The sequence below is a fragment of the Charadrius vociferus genome, unplaced genomic scaffold (genome assembly GCF_000708025.1).
Source record: "Charadrius vociferus isolate BGI_N301 unplaced genomic scaffold, ASM70802v2 scaffold65, whole genome shotgun sequence".
In the NCBI taxonomy this organism is placed as follows: Eukaryota; Metazoa; Chordata; class Aves; order Charadriiformes; family Charadriidae; genus Charadrius; species Charadrius vociferus.
Window position 1 is genome coordinate 2263375 of NW_009649293.1, and position 20169 is coordinate 2283543.

The window sequence follows — 20169 nt, forward strand, 5'->3', positions numbered from 1 at the left end:
ACAAATCAACAGCAAGAAACCTGATGGACTGTTGACTGTTACACAATCAATATGAAAAATGAAAGCAACAAGAGAGCTACTTGAATTTCCTCTATATTCACATAGGAGAAGCATGGAAACAATCCTTTGCCCATATTTTACATATGGGCTACATCACAAGATCTGTCTCAAAATGAACATTATCATGAAACAGACAAAATGTGTAGTTAAATACCCCTGGGACCAGATACCAAATATTAAAGAATTCAGAAGGCCTAGAAAACAGCTAGCATGATAACAATTTTTAAAATTCTTCAAGAGGGGATAAAAAAAAAACAGATGGACCTAATACCTGTAACAGGAAAACTGACATTCTTAATTACAAATAACACGACATACGGAAAAATATGATATATTGAAGAAGAATCAAAACAATTTTTGTGCAAGAAAACTTAGGTCTTACAAATCTATTTCAGTTTTCTGAATGAGTCAATAATTTGACTCTGCTGGGTCAGAGGTCCAGGCAGGCCTTCAAAGGGCCTTTAACAATGGCCTTCCACAATGATTTTTATAGAAACATAGCTGACTTGGAAGACAACAAGGCCTGCAGATGCGGGAATAGCTAATTATTTAATTAGGAAAAAATAAGGGAGAAAGGACAAGAAGAGAGGGATAAATGACCAGTTTCCATGATGTAGGAAGATCATATCTGTAGCCACCCAAAGGAAAGCATGCTTCTCTTTTGCCACAGAAAAAAAAGTCAGAATTATTTAGGAAACTAGGTAAACACAAACAGAGCCAAAGGAGATTAAAAGTAGTGAAGTCCTTCAATACTTAGTGATGAAAAGAGAAAAAAAAAAGTAATGAAAACAAAACCAGAATTCTGATTCTACTGATAGTTGTGCAGATCTATTTGCAGATCACTCAAAATGAGATCTTGCAATTATAAAAGGTACCCTTATTCAAAAATACCAGCTTTTTATTTTTAAAAAAATATTGTGCAATAGCACTAAAAAAGTAAACAGAAGATTAAGAATTATTAGGAAAAACATATTAAGCATAGCAGAAAATATAATTATTTCAGCTGTATATTAAAACCTTCAATAGTATATTTCTGTTTACTATTGTGTCCCCCCTGCCCAACACACCATATAGTTTGGAATTTGAAAGTTGGAGGAATAATATTAAATGATTGACGGTAAGGAATTGCTGGTATGTGATACTTGAGTAGGAGGAGAAAAAAACGAACTGAATTGGCTTATGGGATTCTGGGCTGGATGGAGTGAAGCAAGAGGGAACTGAATTCATTTCTATTTCAATATCATGAAATTGTAGACGTAGATTTAAGCAAACAACATAAATGCTTCACCTGATGTACAGCTAAATTTATAATTTTTTCATGATAGGCCATAGTGAATGTTAAATGTTTACATGTGTTTAACAAATAGTTGGAAAAAATCACAGAAGAAATGTTCATAAAGAGGTATTAGAGTTGAAAAACACCACTGTCATTCTGGAACTTTCTAAGACATGAATTGTGAAGAAGCCATGACAGTGCTCTGGGGAAGTATTCTTGTGCTGCTCTTAGTAATGGTTGATATCAGAATTGGAATACAGGGCTAGATGAACTCGTGTTGTGATGGCATGCAAGTACTCTCATGCTACTCTGCCAAAATAAAAAAGGTAACTGTCATTTAAAAGCAAGCTTCCCCAACTGGCTGGAAAAGGAGGGACAGAGGTGGTGCAATGAAGTTAAGAAGTTAACATTTTCTTCTTTTTTCTCTTAATTTTTAATTTCAGGTTTCTAACCCTGGAAAAAGCTATGTACAGAAAAAGGAAGAAGGGGAAAAAAGAAAACAATACTGGCTTCATAAATTTCATAAGAAAGTAAAGATTAAATAAAACTGTTACTGAACTGTAAAAACTTTCTGATTGTTATAAATATGTAATTTACCACTTAGTGAAAAGCCTGAGTGGAGACATTGTACTTTGTAAACATCTATAATTGCAAACATGATAGTCAAATAGGTGTTAATCTGCCATATGCACTTCAAGATACTCAGTTTGCCATGAATACCCTGCAGTGACTTTTAAACAGAAGACAACAGTGAAAAAATCCAGTGTAAAAAGAAGGAAATATTCTAACTGTTGTAGGTAATACTTTCATGAAAAATTACACGTTTCATCACTTTGGTCTCATCACTGAGGTTGAGGTTTAATGACTGAAGAGATCTCCTCCAATTAGACCTTCTATTATTTTATGATTAGAATATATCTCTTAGTAAACTATCATATTAAGATATTCATGCTGTTAAATCTGTTTTATGAAAGCTACAGAACAATAACAAATATGTACCCCTAAGTGAATTAAAATCTTGTCCTAATTAATAAAAAATACAATATAGAATACCTGATTATACATATGCATCAGCAAACCCTATAGTTTTTTTTGGTTTTTATTGCTATAAAATGTGTAATTAAGAATTGTTATACAGTCTTTGAAAATTTTATCACTGCAATTTACAGGCCTGTTCAAGAAGCTAGAAAATAGAAGATAAAATATTAAACTTAAATGAAAACTTTGAAGCATACTAATACACTTAAAATTATGCCACTAGTCACAAGCAAATGACATATTCATTTTTAAATCTGGTCTTTGACCTTCAGCTTCTTTTTGTCAGGAGGAATTAAATATTTTTGAAACTGGAAACAATTTGCTGAGGACAGTACAGAGTGCTGAGTGTTGATCTATGACAGTTTGTAATCCAGTAATTTTTTTCCTTGCTATTATTAAACATCAGCATAATTTGCTAGAGGAAAAGAGCACATCTGTAAAATTCTCTTTGTATTTAGTTTTAGCCCTACACTTTAATGGGTTTTCTAAGGAATTAACATGAGCATTTCACCAGAAAAGTAATTAGAAAAAAAAAATCTTATAAAACCAAGGGTATCTCCAGTGGTAATTTTGAAAAAAAAAAAATAAATTACATTTTAAAAATCTAAGGGAGAAAATTGTGCAGCCAGTACTGCTTTACCACCACAATAACCAGCCCCAGAGGTTTGCATTGAAACAAAGATAATTCTCCATTGGATGATCAGTGTTCAGTGAAGTATCAAAGTGTTTAACAATAATACCAAAATTATGTCTTCTCTTGAGTTTTGTTGTGACGAAGAGTAAAAAATATATTAAAAAAACTCAATCCAAGAGATCTGTCACTCAAACCCAGGAATTAAACACATGGCAATTAGTATAAGCCCTTACTATTCAAACCTCTCTCACATCATGTGGACAAATTATAAAAATTCCTCTTCTGTACTGTGGTGCTTCCTCAAAACACCACTGGCAGATCACTTGCATTCAGATAGCAGGTAGACAGATCACTGTCTACTGTGATCACTGTTGTCAAGGAAGCAATTGGCATCTTCTTTTCTATTTGGCTATATTCGCACCAGTAAGTCAGCACAGCACAAGTCGGTAAGTAGACTACAGCAGCAGGTGCTGAGGCTGATGCACAAACACAACAGCCTAGGTGCTGCCTGCTCCTATAGCCCTTAATCCACCTGCTGTATGAGGCCATACCAAAAACTGTCAGTGGTCCAGCCCTGGCCACTCCCTGAGGGCTTGGAGCAAGGATCATGAATATCTGAAGCAGAGCTTCCCACATAGTTTCCTTCAGAAGGAATTAAGTGTGCACAAAATCACTCTGAGCTAAAGCAATACCAATTCAATGGGGGATGATGAGGGGATCTGCCTTAAAGCCACGTTACTCCTTTGAACCACAATGTTAAGGTATGTTAATGCAACAGCCAAACCATTCATTCATTACCAACCTCATTCTAGCCACAAGTACAGAGCACATCACTGTATGGGCTGTTGTGAAGAAAGTTAACTCCATTCCAGTCAGACCCAGTATACCTACATTCAAATAAATAGTAAATAGCTGGAACAAATAAAAATGAATAAAATTTAAAATGATCCAAATATTTCTGGGAAGAATAAATGAGGTATGAACAATCTTTTTAGCTCCCTGTATTGAATATTTTATATTATTTTTATTAGAAAAAGAGAAAAGCATTTGAAAGGCTGCCAAAACTGTAACTGAGATTGTACTTTCATAAAAAAAAGATGTGTTTCACATACTGTATAAAATATGTGTTACTCAGATGTGATCTGATCCAACAGCTTCTCATCCAAAGGATTTACATGTAACTAGTGGTAATCCATTAAAAGACACAGAAACTAGAAGAGGTCTGATATATACAGCGATTTTTAAAAAACAGACTGTTCCTAACTAAAGATGAAAAATAGCTGGCAATATTTTTCCCTGAATCATGAAGAAACAGAACTTTATGATGCTGCAAGTTTAAAAAAATATGATATTTGCAGTTCTCTTTCTTGGGAATCAAGTATGTAGCCATTATTTCCATGAATTTACAGTGTTTTTTCTCTTCAGTTAATACACCTGATACTTCAATCACCTTGAAATCTTTGTCATACAATAGCATACCAGGACAGATTACAGTTGAAACAGGTGATTAATCTATTAAGAAAGGACGAAAAAGATCCTATCTTGATAATAAATCTGGAAGCAAGTACAAGTCTGTTATAACTTCTTCCTTAGATATATACAGAAACAAAGAACTTCTGTGTTGAAATTTTTGTTGATTTGATTTTTTCAGGATCTTAAAAAAGTAATGGTTGAACCTTGATTTCTTATTCAACTAAAAAAAATAGATTTAGGGAGCAGCAATTTAGTCTCAGAGCCTTTACCTGTGTTTTTTAGTTGAAGTTGGGAAGCATGTCATTCACATTATAACTATTCCCATATCAAAATTTTGTATCCATAAAAATTAGACTTTACACAGACTCTACTGCAAAATTACAAAGACTTTATAACTACAGTAGGGTAACTAGTTTCTGCCATGTGAGAAAACCATCATCAAATACCTCATTTTGTAATTAGGAGGAAGAAATACCCCTTTCACATCTTTTGTCTAAGGAAAAGGAGAGAGTGGATATTGTCCCTCTATTTTAAAAATACAAAGAAAACCAATCTCATTGAAATTGTTATCACAAAAATTGTTTTGTTGCTTACGAAATGTGAGGAACACATCTGACATTGTTGTGGGATGACCTTGGCTGGATTCCAGATCCCCACCCAGCTGCTATCTCCCCCCTCTCCTCTACAGTAGAGGGGGAGAAAATGAGATGGTTCATGGCTTGAGATAAATTCCCCTCACAAGAAAAATAGACTTGACTTGAGGAAAATTAAATTTGTTGCTGACTAAAAATAGACTGAGATGGTGAGAAACAAAGATGAAAATAAAACCATCTTCCTTCCCTCTCATCCTTCTTCCCAGGCTCAACTTACTCCTTCACTTGCAGGCTCCTTTACTCCTGACTCCTCTACCTCCTCTATCTATGCACAGATGGGAAACGGCGTGTTATGGGTCAGTCCATAACAACTCCTCTCTGCTTCTCCTTCCTCCTCACACTGTTTCCCTGTTGCAGCTGGGGATCCCTCCCATGGGATACAGTCCTCCATGAACTGCTCCAGCTCGGGTCCTTCACACAGGCCACAGTTCCTCAAGAATTTGTCCAGAATGAATCCTTTCCATCGGGCAAGTCTTTCAGGAACAGACTGCTCCAGCATGGGTCAACCACAAGCTGGAACTCCTGCCAGGAGCCTGGTCCTGCATGTGCTCTTCACAGTCTGCACCTTCTTTCAGGGGATGTCCACTTACTCTGGTGTGGGATCATCCACGGGCTGCAGTCTGGATATTTGCTCCACCGTAGTCCTCCATGGGCTGCAGAGGGACAACTTGCTTCACCATGGTCTTCTCCACGGGTTGCAGGGGAACCTCTGCTCCAGTGCCTGGAGCACCTGCACCCTTTCTTCTTCTCTGGCCTCGGTGTCTGCAGAGCTGTTTCACTCACATTTTTTCCTCAGTCCTCCCTATCACACACTGCTGCTCAGTGCTTTTACTGTATCTGAAATGTGTTTTCACCAGCATCACTGATGAGCTCAGCTTTGGCCAGCGGTGAGTTTCTTTTGGAGCCAGTTAGAACCAGTTGTGTTTGGCACGGGGCAGCTCCTCATCTATTCTCACAGAGACCACGCCTGCAGCATCCCTGCTACCAAAACCTTTCCTTGTAAACCCAATACAATCAAATTTTCAAATTATTTGCATAAAAAATTGAGTGCTCCCTTCTTTTGAAAAATCAAACCTGAGATGTTCATGATTTAAAAGCCATCATGCTAAATAACGTTAAGCTAAAATGTTTTCATCTTAAAAATATACTTTGTCCATCATTCCATCTTTAAAAATCTATGGATTTTTTTTCTTAACAACATTATAACCATACCATATTAGAGATGAAAATTAAACATTAAAAAAAAAATAATTAGTTTATGCATCCACAAGCTCCTTAGTTCAGCATTCTTTTCTTAGATCCGTACAAGTCCGCTACAAAACATATGCAATGAATCAAATATTTAATAACCAGATATTTACCATAATAATTAGAGATAATACTAAAGAACAGTTATTATTCCTGAAAATTAACATAGTTTTGTCTCAAGGTGATATTCACAGATGAAATAGAAAATACCTTTCCATAAATAGCACGTTTTGAGTATTGACCTATACCATCAACTAGGGGTTTGGGTGTTTTTCTTTTTATCCCTTCCTAGATGAACCAGTTAGATCCATTTAATATTTGCTGCCATGCTATTTATCAAATAATACAGCTATTAATTTAAATGGTATTCTCCATTCCAAGAAGTACACCACATGGTAACAATGTCTGATCTCAATTGTTTCATCAGTTCTGCTCATCTTGTACAACAGACATAAACCTTTCAAAAACTGCATATGGAAACTTTTTAAACTAACATACTGCCAGCTAAGAATAATACGAAGGACTCACATTTTGTGCAAAACATAATTAATATTAACTTTTGTGTTCAGAGTTTCAATCTGCACGATTTACTACCACAAGTGGAAAGAGATCGTACAAATTCTATATTCTGAGGAGGTATGCATATTAAAGAGAAAGATAATTAAGCGTCAACAGGAAATCATTTAGACAAGGATGTAAGGTTTTCACTTCTTTATTTTGATACCATGTTTAATACTACCAAAACTGTTATTAAAGAAAAAAATGTTGCCATTGTTTGTTTATGCCCTTTGAAAGTATGAATCAGCCATACATCAATTACTAACACTGTATATTGTTCTAAACAACTACAATGGATCTCCCAAATCATCTCACAAATACAAGTGTTGGAGAAGATAGGTTGTTAGGCAACTGTGTTTTGCTGTGAAATTCATTCCATAACAAGTTACCCATATCCCTTGTGTCTACTTTCTAAATAAAGCCCTAATCATTCAGATTAAGATGCACACAGATCTTTAGACAGCTGTGGTTTCAATCTTTCATATGATCCCCTTTGCTAACCTAAACATCTAACCATTACTGATATTTTACAGAAATCATCCTGCTGTACTCTCCTAACGCTGCATATAAAATGTTATTTTATTTGAACTCAAGCTACCATCCCAGAAAAAAAGGCTCCTGAATCAGAAGTTAAAGCCATTCTTTTAAGGTTATTTATAGTATTAGAGTAAATTAGATAGAGACAGTCTCAGAAATTAGAAAGTGACAGTTGACAGCAACGATGACATTTGAATGTTTCTACATAGACATGTCTCTACATAGATAGGTTCCATCTAAGATATAAACTGAGTTATGTTGGAATCCTTGACAAAGCCACTCTCCTTCCTTAACTCCTGTTTCTCATTTAATGGCAGCAGCAAGGTTAAAAATACGCTAATTACAAACCACTGTCTTCTCCACTTATAGCTGACCAGGTCTCCAATGGCATGACTGATTTGGAGATGAACTCATTGCCAGAGTAATATTTTTCATAAGGTTACTTCTATCCTAAAAACTTTTTGCTGCTGTGAATAGGGTTCATTGTGGCATTAAGCGTTCACCTCAGTCATCCTTTCCTCTAAGACCTTTTGTTTTACTCATGTTGTCAATGGCTGTTTGGTGTCACAGGAGACTGTTACTGGTGGCACTGTTTTCTCTGCCTGTAGGCAGAGTCCAGGAGCCCTGGGCACAGTGAACAAGTATGTTCAGGATACTATGGCAGGCACTGGCAAGGAGTCCTGACTGAAAACGCTGCTGTAGACTACTAGACTGATCCATCTTGGTGGTGATGCACCACAGGGCATAGTTCCAAACCCAAAATGGAGAAACTACTCCTGGCTTAGCAGATGCCTCAATTCACAGCTCTGGAGGGAAGATGCTCCCATCAAGGTCATGCTATCTCCCCTTGAGGCTGGGGCAAGCAGGGGCAATATCCTTGCCTGTAGATGGCATGCTCCAATCAAGAAGTTCTGTCACCAGGCTGAAGGAAGGGGCTAATATGTACCTTGTGAAATTCAACAGTGACAAAGTCCTACACCTGGGAAGGAGGAGACCCTTGAACAACAGAGGGGTGATGTTTTTTCCAAAGTAGGTGTTGCTTGGAGACTGGCTGGGCATCAGTCTGCTGGTAGTGTATGATTGCTTTTGAATCGCTTCTTTTTTTCCCCCTTTTTTTCCGTGCTTCACTTTTTAAACTGTCTTTATCTCAACTCACAAGTTTTTCTCAGTTTTGCCCTTCTAATTCTCTCCCCCATCCCACTACTGGGGAGTGAATGAGGACTGGGTGGGAGTCAGTCCTCAAATCCATCACAAACACGCTGCCCAGAAAGGTTGTGCAATCCTGAAGGTTTTTGAGACCCCACTGAACAAAGCCTTGAGCAACCTGGTCTGACCTTAGAACTGACCTTGCTTTGAGCAGGAGGTTGGACTGAAGACCTCCTGATATCCATTCCAGCCTGACTTGTTCTTCGATACCATGTTTTGCAGTTCTTGTGAATCTGAGGTAGAAACAGCTGCAATCAAATCAGTTCCCACCCTAGTCTTTGGATGATAATTGTTACCAATCCACCAGATGATGTGTCACATAGTTTCAGCTGACACAGAAATACAATTTTTAATTTTATCCTTTAAACTTAGAATCAGTAGTCTTGAAGACAATCTTATCCTAAAATCATCAGCTATGAAAAGTCAAACACTGCAGGGACATTCACATTTATGATAAGGAAACAGAGATGATTGAGCTCTATCTCCTCCTTTTGACTTCAATAAAAAGTTGTAAAGTTGTGTCAGTTAGAAGTAGGATACTAACAGACAGAGCTGATACTAACAGGGTTGATCACAGATGCCTGATGTTCTATGCAAGTAACATTTTAGAAAACAAACAAACAAATACCCATCACAGCCATATAACTAAAAGAAATGTTAAATACAGTAACATGCCTTAGCAGATGAGCATCCTTCTGGCCACATCTCTAACCTCAAATTACTTGCATTACAAAGAAATCATGAAAATGCTGATATGGCATGATATGATGTGATCTATGACATGATAAAATAAATACTAGTAAAGGAAAATCAAAACCAGGTGTTTGTTATGTAAGATATTTTAGAAAGGTAAGCTATATGTGTGAATTGCAATTTGCTGTTCCTGAGCCATCACAGAAATACAGAAAATTCATATCATTAAATTTAAAAGCAGACATCAAGCACAGAACCTCTCTCTCAATCTTTCCCAAGAGAAATTACCTATTGTAACTATACCCCAAATAGGAATGTTAGTGTTTCTCACTGCTCAAATTGTAACATCAAGTACATACATTTACTGATTGGTTGGGTTGCTTGTTTTTTTTTTTTTGTTGTTGGTTGGTTTTTTTTGCTTTCTCTTACACAGCTTTCAAGTCTCAATGAAAGTGTGAGCCTTCTCATTTACTACTTAATTATTGACATAGAAATGCATAAAATAAAGGAAATACGCACAGCTAAGTGTCTCTAAATAATTTATCACATCATTTTCAGCAGTACAATGAGGTTTAAACATGAACAAGACTGTAGAGGAATAAAAAATAAGAAATAAAGCTCTTCCTTCAGTTCTCTCTTCCCTAAGAAGGGAGCCAATATTCAGCAAGACAGAGAAATGATTTGCCTCACAGCTTTTTTTGCTTTGACCTTCATCAGGACTCTGTAGCTACCAAAGCTTACTTAATCTCTTCTGTTCCTCCAAGTCTTCATTTCTGCTCCCTAGTCTTGTCAGACTTGTCATTTCCCCCTGCCCTTTTTTAAGATTAAAAGATATTTCTTTCTGTTACTGTACCCTACAGAAATTCAAAGTCACTGATTTCTAATTGTCCAGGTCTGAGATGCAGACAGAGAGCTGTTCTGTCTTGCACAACCTTTGCTTTAGGGAAATATTTTGACATTATGAAATAGTAATTCTTTATGGGAATGTTCCCCAAGTAATCAAACTAAGTAGTGCACATACCTTATTTTTAAGCAGCAGCTTACTTTGTGCATTTTGATGATCACAATGCAATTTAGTTAGTGTTGCTTTATTTTTCATCTCCAGACGTCCCCAAATTTTTTTTACCTGCAACTCCAGCTTTCTGTTCTCTTCTTCCAGACTTTGCTTTTCTGCTTCAAGTGTCTCTGTCTTTCGCCATTCAGAGGTATTTTCAAACTGCAGTTTTTCCAGCTGGGAAGGGTTGAGGTGGGAGGAAGAATTACCAAAATAGAGAAAAAGAAAGAGGGATAATATGATTAAAAAAACCTGTTCTTTACTGGGTAAAGCTAATAGCCTCATCTCAGAGTAAGGTGGGCATCTTAGAAATCAGTCAAAGACACAAGTTTTCCGTGTTTCATAAAGTTAAGTACTTGAATTTGAAAAGAAAAGAACCAAGAGAGTCAATTTTTCATTAGTTGTACCTCTACAAAAGTAAAGTGTAGGTAATATTTTACTGCAGTAACTATTAACCAAATCTTATTTCTTTCCCTCCTATTTATGGAACAACAGTATTAAAAAAAAAAAAAAAAATCAGAAGAATTTATTTTAAACAATAATGAGATTGATTTTGGTCTGACATTCTCAAAGTTCGCTTTTTATTCCTCCAAAAATGAAAAATCAGCGTGTTTCTACTTATAGTGCGTTTACACCTTGGAAGGACTATAATGAATATTGGTTAAACTGAAGAAGTTTGAAAGTATGCCTTAAATACTAGAAACTGCTATCCCAATAACCAGAGGAAGTATTTTTAAGTTTTCACAGCCTCTGTTTCTTGAGGTCACAATTAATAGTTTGAGGAAAATATTATCTTTTACGGCCAATGCTGTAACCTAAATTTAAGATAACTAAGCTTTCTGAATTCATTTATTTAATCCACATACAGGAGGAATTAAATACATCAACAAAATATCATGTTACTAAGTCATATAAAATAATTATCTAACAACTGATTTTACTTACTCCTTGGAGACAACTAGACAGAGGTTTTGTCAAGACTGTATGAAATGTTCCTCAGATTTCAAAAGAAAAATTGGTAAAATGAATTGATTTTTATAGCACAGGTACTAACATATTTATCAGGAGATTATTACTGACAAGTACTTACTATTAACAAGTTTTTATCATCTGCTACTTATGAGAAGATTGAAAGAGATTAAGGTAGATTAAAGACTGTGAAAATGAAAGATTCTAGTTCTTTCAATTGAGATGGGGAAAAAGAAGAGAAATGCTAACACATAAAAGTAAAAATTTTAAGAACTTTATAATTTTCAGTTCTGTGAGAACTAAAATTGATTATTTGATAAAAGTAGAGACTGACAACAGTGCGAGGCACTTCTTCATTTGAGAAACAGGCTGTCTGTGCCAACAAGGCTTTAGAAACAGATAGATAGGTGTACTTTTTCAGTTTTTCATTACTTTTATATTAAAATCAATTTCTGCCAAATAATGAAAAGCTACTGAAAATGAATCAAAGAGAATGAGATGTTACAGCATCAGAGAAACATAACTCAAACCCTGTGAATTATGACAAAGTGATTATCTAGCTAAATCAAATAATAATATTGTCTGTTCCCACCTTATTTCTGAGTAAATAAAAACAATTAGAAACTCTATAAAGTTAAAAAGGCTCTTTCAGATTTTCACAGGAAAGTAGAAATTTTTAAATCTCTCTAGTAACGACAAAAATATTCAATGGAAAACAGCAAGTGGTTGTTTGCTAACAATGGTAATATTTTTGCAGATATTTCTCTAGCTAGTATTCTATATATGATAAACTAGAGGATTCCCAAAAAGACTAAGGGGTGAAGGTTAAAAAAAAAAAAAAAAACCAAGGTGTTTTTTTCTCCACAAGCTTCATCTTCTTATGATGGAAAGCAATAAAAGACAAACAGCAGTGCTGATGTTTCAAACAGTTTCCATGTATAAATCAGACCCCGACCATAAGCTTATCCATTCGAAAATCAGGTCCATAATGGTCAAAGGCTTACATTATTTAGGTATGGGCACTTTATGAACTACTGTTGCATCTAAAGATCGAAGTATAATCCTTGGAATAAATAGGAAAACAAAGACAAAAGAACTAAGACATTACAAGAAAATATTTCATTAGCAACTTAATTAGAGCCATCTCTAAATTCCATTTCTAAGCCAATTCACATACCATATAACAATCACCGATAGTATGAAATTTAACAAGAGCAACTGCCAGATTCTCCACCTGGGATGGGATAATCCTGGTTACACTTACAGACTGGGGGATGAGAGGCTGGAGACCAGCCCACGGAAAGAGATCTGGGGCTTTGGGTTGATTGCAAGTTGAATATGAGTCAACAATGTGGCCTGGCAGCCTAAAGGGCTAACCATTTCCTGGGGTGCATCAAGCACAGCATAGCCAGCCAGTTGAGGGAGGTGATTGTCCCACTGTACACTGCACTGGTGCAGCCCCACCTCGAGTACTGTGTGCAGTTTTGGATGCCTCAATATAAGGTCATCAAACCTATGAGAGTGTGTCCAGAGGAGGATGAGAAAGATGGTGGGAGGTCTCAAGGGCAAGACTTACAAGGAGTGGCTGAGGTCACTTGGTTTGTTCAGCTTGGAGAACAGAAGGTTGAGGGGTGACCTCATCGCAGTCTACAAGTTCCTTAACGGGAGCAGTGGAGGGGGATGTACTGATCTCCTTTCTCTGGTGTCCTTATGACAGGACATAAGGAAATGGGACAAAGCTGTGTCAGGGGAAGTTCAGATTGGACATTAGGAAAAGGTTCTTCACTGAGAGGGTGGTCAGTCACTGGAAAAGGCTCCCCAGAGAAGCAGTGACGGCACCAAGCCTATCAGAGCTGAAGGAGCATCTGGACAACACTCTTAGTCATATGGTTTGCCTTTAGGCAATCATGCGAGGAGCAAGGAGTTGGACTTGATGATCCTTATGGGTCCCTTCCAACTTGAGATATTCTATAATTCTAAATACAGAGGATGAGTACCAACTACTTCACTTAGAAAAGTCAATTGTCAAAGAGTTAAAAACTGAATGGATTATTTTTAAAGGCATTTTATTCTACCAACAAAAGACTCTGGGTGTTCCTTCTCATCATATATTATTTGCTCCCCTTAACAAAGAAACAAGAACAGCTAATAAGCAACCTTCCCCATACACACTCCAACAGAATTCTCAAGACTTTGGCCAGTCTTAAAATCATGATACACTGTTGAAGGGTACTATTTGGTGAGAACTCTGAAACAGATCTAAAAACTAAAATGGGTCTTTGATCTAAGATTAGGCAAACTAGCAAGTAAGACAGAAAGGAATACATTCCTTTCATACTCTGTATCATATTGGCAGACTAACTGCTGCACTCGCAGCCCAGAATGCCAACCTCATCCTGGGCTGCATCAAAAGATGTGTGGCCAGCAGGTCAAGGAAGGTGATTCTGCCCCTCTACTCCACTCTGGTGAGACCCCACCTGGTGTACTGTGTCCAGCTCTGGAGCCTCCAACATAAGAAGGACATGGAACTGTCAGAGCGAGTCCACAGGAGGGCCACAAAAATTATCAGAGGGATGGAGCATCTCTCCTATGAAGATAGGCTGACAGAGTTGGGATTGTTCAACCTGGAGAAGAGAAGGCTCCAGGGAGGCCTGAGAGCAGCCTTCCACTATCTAAAGGGGGCCTACAAGAAAGCCAGAGAGGGATGTTTTTACAAGGGCATGTAGTGATAAGACAAGGGCGAATGGCTTCAAACCGGAAGAGGGGGATTTAGATTAGATATCAGTAAGAAATTTTTCACTATGAGCGTGGTGAGACACTGGAACAGGTTCCCCGGAGAAGTTGTGGAAGCCCTATCCCTGGACATGTCCAAGGCCAGACTGGATGGGGCTTTGAGCAACCTGGTAGAGCAGGAGGTGTCCCTGCCTACGGCAGGGGGTTTTGAACCAGGTGATGTTTATGGTCCCTTCCAACTCTAACCATTCTATGATTCTATGATTCTATAACTGGGAATTAATTTTAACTTTTTAAACAATTAGATTAGTCAGCAGTTGTCTTTATATTATGTACTTGTTCTTGTATGAAAAAACTCTAGACAGCCACAAAACTACTAGTTTTGGGGGGTAGTCCATCTGGGTATAATGCAACAGAGTGAAAGGCCTGTGTATTTTATATTCATGTTACCTCACAGTCTTTAGAGGTTATTTACCAAGCTAAATTCCTTAGAATGTGATAAATATCTGCTCTGAGATTAAACAGGGAATCAGGGCAGAATAATTTTGTACCTTTGTTTTTTGGGTGGTTTTATCTTTTTTTTGGCATGGTCTACCCACTGATGATAGTGTACAAGATGTTAACTCCAATGAATAAGACAATGTCAGATGCTCCCAGGTTCCTAATGAAGTCTTTAAACTCTATCCACTGAATTTCTGTACAAGAACTGGAAAATAAGGGATCACATACCTCTATTTAGCACCAAATCTTTTTTCTCTGCCCCCTCCCACCAAGTTGTGCATATTTATAGTTGTTCAAATACCATGTACTGGACTACAGTCACAAACTCCATATTTTTTTTCTAAATAAATATGCAGGCGTAGTGGCTTACAAGTACCTATGAAAGATCTGGAATACAAGAATTTTCTTGCAAAGCATCTGGCAAAAGACACGACTCAGAGTCTAACCCTGAAAGTTCACCTTTTCACAGTGACGACGCTAATCAATACCAATTCATTTTTGGCAGACTTCAAGGAAAGAGAAATCACAAATCCATCTAAGGTTGAATTTCAGTCAGGCAATTAGCAGAAGATGACTACCAAACCAAGATCTGATGTCAAAGATAAATTTACTTATCTCTGTGTCTTTAAAATTTCAATTTGTTGCACCCAAGATGTCTACAAGCTCCAATAATAATAAATGTAAATATTTAATATACCATATATATTAGACATTTTTTTGTATAATTGATTTTATTATAAATTGTTGTCCAGCAAAGTACTAGAGCTCATATTTTCTGAAATACTAATTTTCAGAGCGTTGGTAATCGTGTTGGGTTGTTGTTCATTAGAGTTCCCCCAAACTGTACCTCACGCTTATTCAAAATAACACTTTTCATATAATGATCTCATAGGAACCATTTGCTCTCTTTTTCCTCTTTGGTAAAGAACATGCAAAAAAAGTGAGGTGTCAGATCCCAACTTTCAGATTTCACGTCAGAACGTCAGCTTCACAAAGTCATCATGTGTAATTTTGTCACTTAAAGCTAAAAAGATCGATCTTCTCTTGAGCAGACAGAATTTGTCTCCCACACCTGTGCAATGCATTCCCAATTGCACTCACACCCCAAAACCCTTGTCAGGGCCCTTCCAGCTCCAGTTCAGCTGGCAGCACTCAAGTCCAGCTAGCTGATGGGAGCTGTGAAAGAGCTGGAAGACTCAGCAGAGGCCTCAGGGCTGCTTTTAATCTGAATATTTCAGACCCCATCATTGATGGAGCTATGTTGCAAATATTTGCATATTTGCATTTAAAACAGACAGGAGAGATTCATATGAATGTAATATAGATCGCAGAAAACAGCTTTGATACCCCTATTTTTTTATGAGGAACACAGGTATGCCTGAACTGACTAGTCTCATCTTTCTAGATGAACTTTTCAACTGTAAGTTGATTCATCTTGAATCAAATAAAATGAATTATACCTGAAATTATATATTTTAACTCATCTAGTGGAAAACTGAAATTTTGCTATTAAAAAGGCCATGAATGAGAATTTTTTGTTTGTTTAGAGTATGAAAATAACTGAAAATTACTGACCAATTATTTTTGGTAACATCTTTGCTAATTAACCTTCCTGAAGTAAAGAAGGATGCACACATTTATTTTAAATGAGACTTAAATAATATTATTTTACATTACCTTTTCTGAATATCTATATTTTATATTAATACATAATCAAATCAAGTCATTACAATCTTTATGCAGTTTACTTCTGGCATGCAGAATAACGAGCATGTGTAAAGACACATGTTGATATTTGCAGAACAGTAATTCAAACAAAGGAAAAATGTTTCCTGTTGACAATATTTTCCAATGACATACATGAATCCCATTTTACTTATTAATTGTTACTCAATCATATTTCCAAAACAACTTAAGAAACTCTTAACACTTTAAGCAGTAAGCGTACTGCATGTGTTTGGTGTAAGAAATATTTCCTGTGCAAGTTCAGCTACTTTTTCCTTGAATTACCTTCACACTCTTAATTTAATTAGAAACTAAAACATATTAATGGCCTAATGGTTTTTGATGATAAAAGCAACAGCATGTTCACTACAAAGGCCTCAGAAAACCTGTGAATGTACAGTATTATTACAGCTTTTAGTGATGCATTTGAATTCATAGAAAAAGAAAGTTTGGTTAATTATGAATATATTTTTTTAAAGTGAATTAGAAATTACAATGCTATATTCTCTTGCTGTTCATCTCACTTCGAAGGTGAAATACAAATATTCACAGCAGTAATCTCCCATTCAAGAATCTGTGACGGTGTGCTACCCCCCTGGCACCAACCTGACCTTTATCTCCCATAATCCTGCCCAAGTGCTGTGGTGGCCATAGTGGGTGCATGTAGTCGTGATGGCTGCGCCTGGCTCAGTGTGGTTTTGGGGAGACAGATAACAACACAATAGCCAAGGGATAACTTGAGCAATACTGGTACTCTGGTCAATATGCAAATATGGCTATACGTCAATCATCTTACCCCCATAAACAGTGAACAGCCCAAGAGCCCTTTGAGCTCTCCTGCATGGCTGCGGGCAGCACACTAGGATTTCCCCTTGAGTAGGGATGCTGCTCAAGGTTACTTCTCAGGATTCAGAGATTCCTTGATGCAACAGATCCCTAGTAATTACTAATAACATGCTAAACTTTGAAATCTTACCTGAGTAATATAAAGGAATGATTGCGCATATATAATCCTTTAGACATAAGCTGTTGACCAAGTCTGGGACTAGGACTGCATCCAGCCACACCTAGACTCCTCTCTGAGAAGGAGTTCAGAAAGCTGATTCTCTCTACGAGTGAAGTGCTTCACTCCATCTGCAACAGAATCACGCTACTGTTTTTCAACTGAAATTATTCTAAGAATTGTATTTTTACATAAGAAATGAAAGTACATTCATATAAAACTTATAAACGTAAACTCTTTGGAAAGTTGCTTCTCTATCATTCATGTAATTCTTCCAAAATGAGAAGGGAGGCTAAAGCAAAGCTAAGACTCAAGTATGGAATTAAGTTAGGAAGACCAAGCAAAATTAAGTACTTCATGATCTTTTTAATGTAATTTTGTGCAAAAAAATCTTGCAGGGTTATGTTCTTTCAGAATGCATCCAAGTCTGCTCAGGTTTCTTTGAGATGTTGTAAGGGTCTTTTTGTAACTTGGTGCTTTATCTTCTGGAAAAGATTAAATGCAATCACTAAAGGCAATGCTAGGTGTTAACTCAGATTTTTGAGAATGTATTCCTCTCATTAAAACAAAGCAAAGCAAAACAAAAGAAAAGAAACTAACCAAAAAAACCCCAAAACTTCAGGGATCTCTTTACCTCTAGAAACAAGAATTGTAATGGTGTTTGTTTTTCAATTGAAAAACTCACCAACCTATTTTCCAATTATGAACTCTCTGCCTTTAGAGAAAGTAACTTTTTCACTTAAAAATAAAAAAGAAAGAAAGAAAGAAGAGTAATTATGTATGCTGATGGGCTCTGTAGACTGTTTCATAACTGCACAACTATTCCTCCTCACAGAGCTTCAATGCACCCCAGGATCTTTTGACCTACTCTGTGCCACACAGTTTCAAAAGACTCAAAATCACCCCATCTATCATGCAAGTCACTTGTGCAGACCTGCTTTCCCTTCCAGTATGCAGCCAGAGAAAACAAGTGTTATGACACCTAATAGAGCAAGATGAGGAAAGCAGCTAGAGGAACTTTTCCCAGTTAGGAATTTGAGCCAAAAGGCAACACAAGGCAATAATTCAAAAAGTGTTAGCTGTTTTGAACTGACCTAATGACATTTTTGTAGGTATATATGTGTATATAAAATACATACATGTATGATATGTGTATATAAAATACATAAATGTGTGTATATGTATATACACATAGACATGTTCCTGTGGTTTTTTAAAGGGAACCTGGCATTTTACAATTTTTTTTCATCCTTTGATTACATGAAAAAAATACATCCTTTAAATTTATCTGTGGCTTCTTTAAAGTCTACTATCTCCTTTCACTTTCCGTACAAAAACATTTCACAGGAACAGTAACACTTATTTTTCATTTTGAAATTTATTATTGAAACTTCAATTAAAAGATGTCAGTTGATTGAGTAGCAGTGATACCTATCTCATATCTAGAGTGAAAAGAATTTCAGGGTTTTTTTTCCATGCAAAATACACATTGTCATATGTGTACTGAGAATAAGTATTTCAGATGTTCTGGGGTGGAACTACAGATTCTGATTTATAAAGGAATTGAAAACATAAGAAATAATTTGCAACATGTGAAAAAAAATTCAGGATGTTTCATTTTCCCTTCAAATGTGTATATTTTCTCTCCAGAAAATGTCCCCATAAACTTGAAATGAATTTTACTTTTCAATAGGAGGACCAGAATAATGGTGGAAGCATTGAGTGAGGTTAAGGTGCTGTCAGTGAAGTGGATAATTGCTCAGGTGAATGATGAAAATGAAGTACGGTGTACTGACCTTTTGAAACTGGATAATTACATCTTAGAACTAACCTACACCATTTTATGACTAACACAAAAGACAGAGCCCTAAGAAAAACAGACACAGAAAAAGGAACTCCTCCTGGTACAGTTCATTAGTGGAAAAATCTTAATGCTCTAGTTCAGTTTAAGGCAACATAACAGTGGCTGAAGCTCAAAAAGTTTTATTTGAAACACTATTTTTCTTCTTCCCTTTAGTCAAGGGAAGATGGAGTAGGATGGAGGAAAACAATTACGCTGCCTACCCATTTTTAATGGGAGTAATGACAGCAAAAAGAAGGATGACGAAGAGACGTAACAGTCAATATGATTTCAGATGGAAAACAGAAAATTTTCCACACACCACTCAGGAGCAAAGGAGGTTAAGCATTATGGCTAAAAGCTGTGGTTTTGATTTGATCTGACTGACAATGATATCAGAAACTAATATGGCTGACATTGATATCAGAAATAAAAAAATGCCAATTTCAATGCTAGAAATTCTCTCTGCAAAAGGTGGGTTTTTTTACAAAACTGGCACTTTTTAAAAACAGCATTTTCTGAGAAAGATTCTCCAAACATCTGAAATAAAAGTTGTCCATACAAGATACTTCACTTTACATTCAAGGCCTTTTCCACATCAGAATTGACCGAAAATAGAAGAATTTCATTTATTTATTTACAATCTGAACCTTACTCAACCACATCAAAACATTAAATTCTAATGCTATCTGTCTTCATACTAATAACCTACAGGCAAGTCAAATATGACCTACAGTCTTGTGATCCAGAGAGGCAAGAATTCTTGTTTAAACTAATAAAAAGAAACCTCTGACAGCCTCACTCAAATACCTGTAAAACACCCATTTCAGCTTGCACAGTTTAAAAATGAAAATTTAAAATCAATATGCTTTTTTGTGCTGCATGGGGCTTTTTCAGGTTTTAAAGCAGGATGAATGAGTACACATTTTCAAGATTCTTTATATCCTGACTATATTGTACACAGAGGT

The 20169-nt window shown here is 36.4% G+C and overlaps 1 protein-coding gene across 1 annotated transcript in view; it reads right to left on the reverse strand.

Annotated features, from left to right (window-relative positions):
- The window catches only part of CCDC102B (coiled-coil domain containing 102B), a 172057-nt gene that overhangs the window by 123823 nt on the left and 28065 nt on the right, over positions 1–20169 (reverse strand). The window contains exon 4 of the mRNA XM_009889055.1: positions 10398–10607. Coding sequence (XP_009887357.1) covers positions 10398–10607 — 210 coding nt within the window. The remainder of the gene's footprint in view (positions 1–10397; positions 10608–20169) is intronic.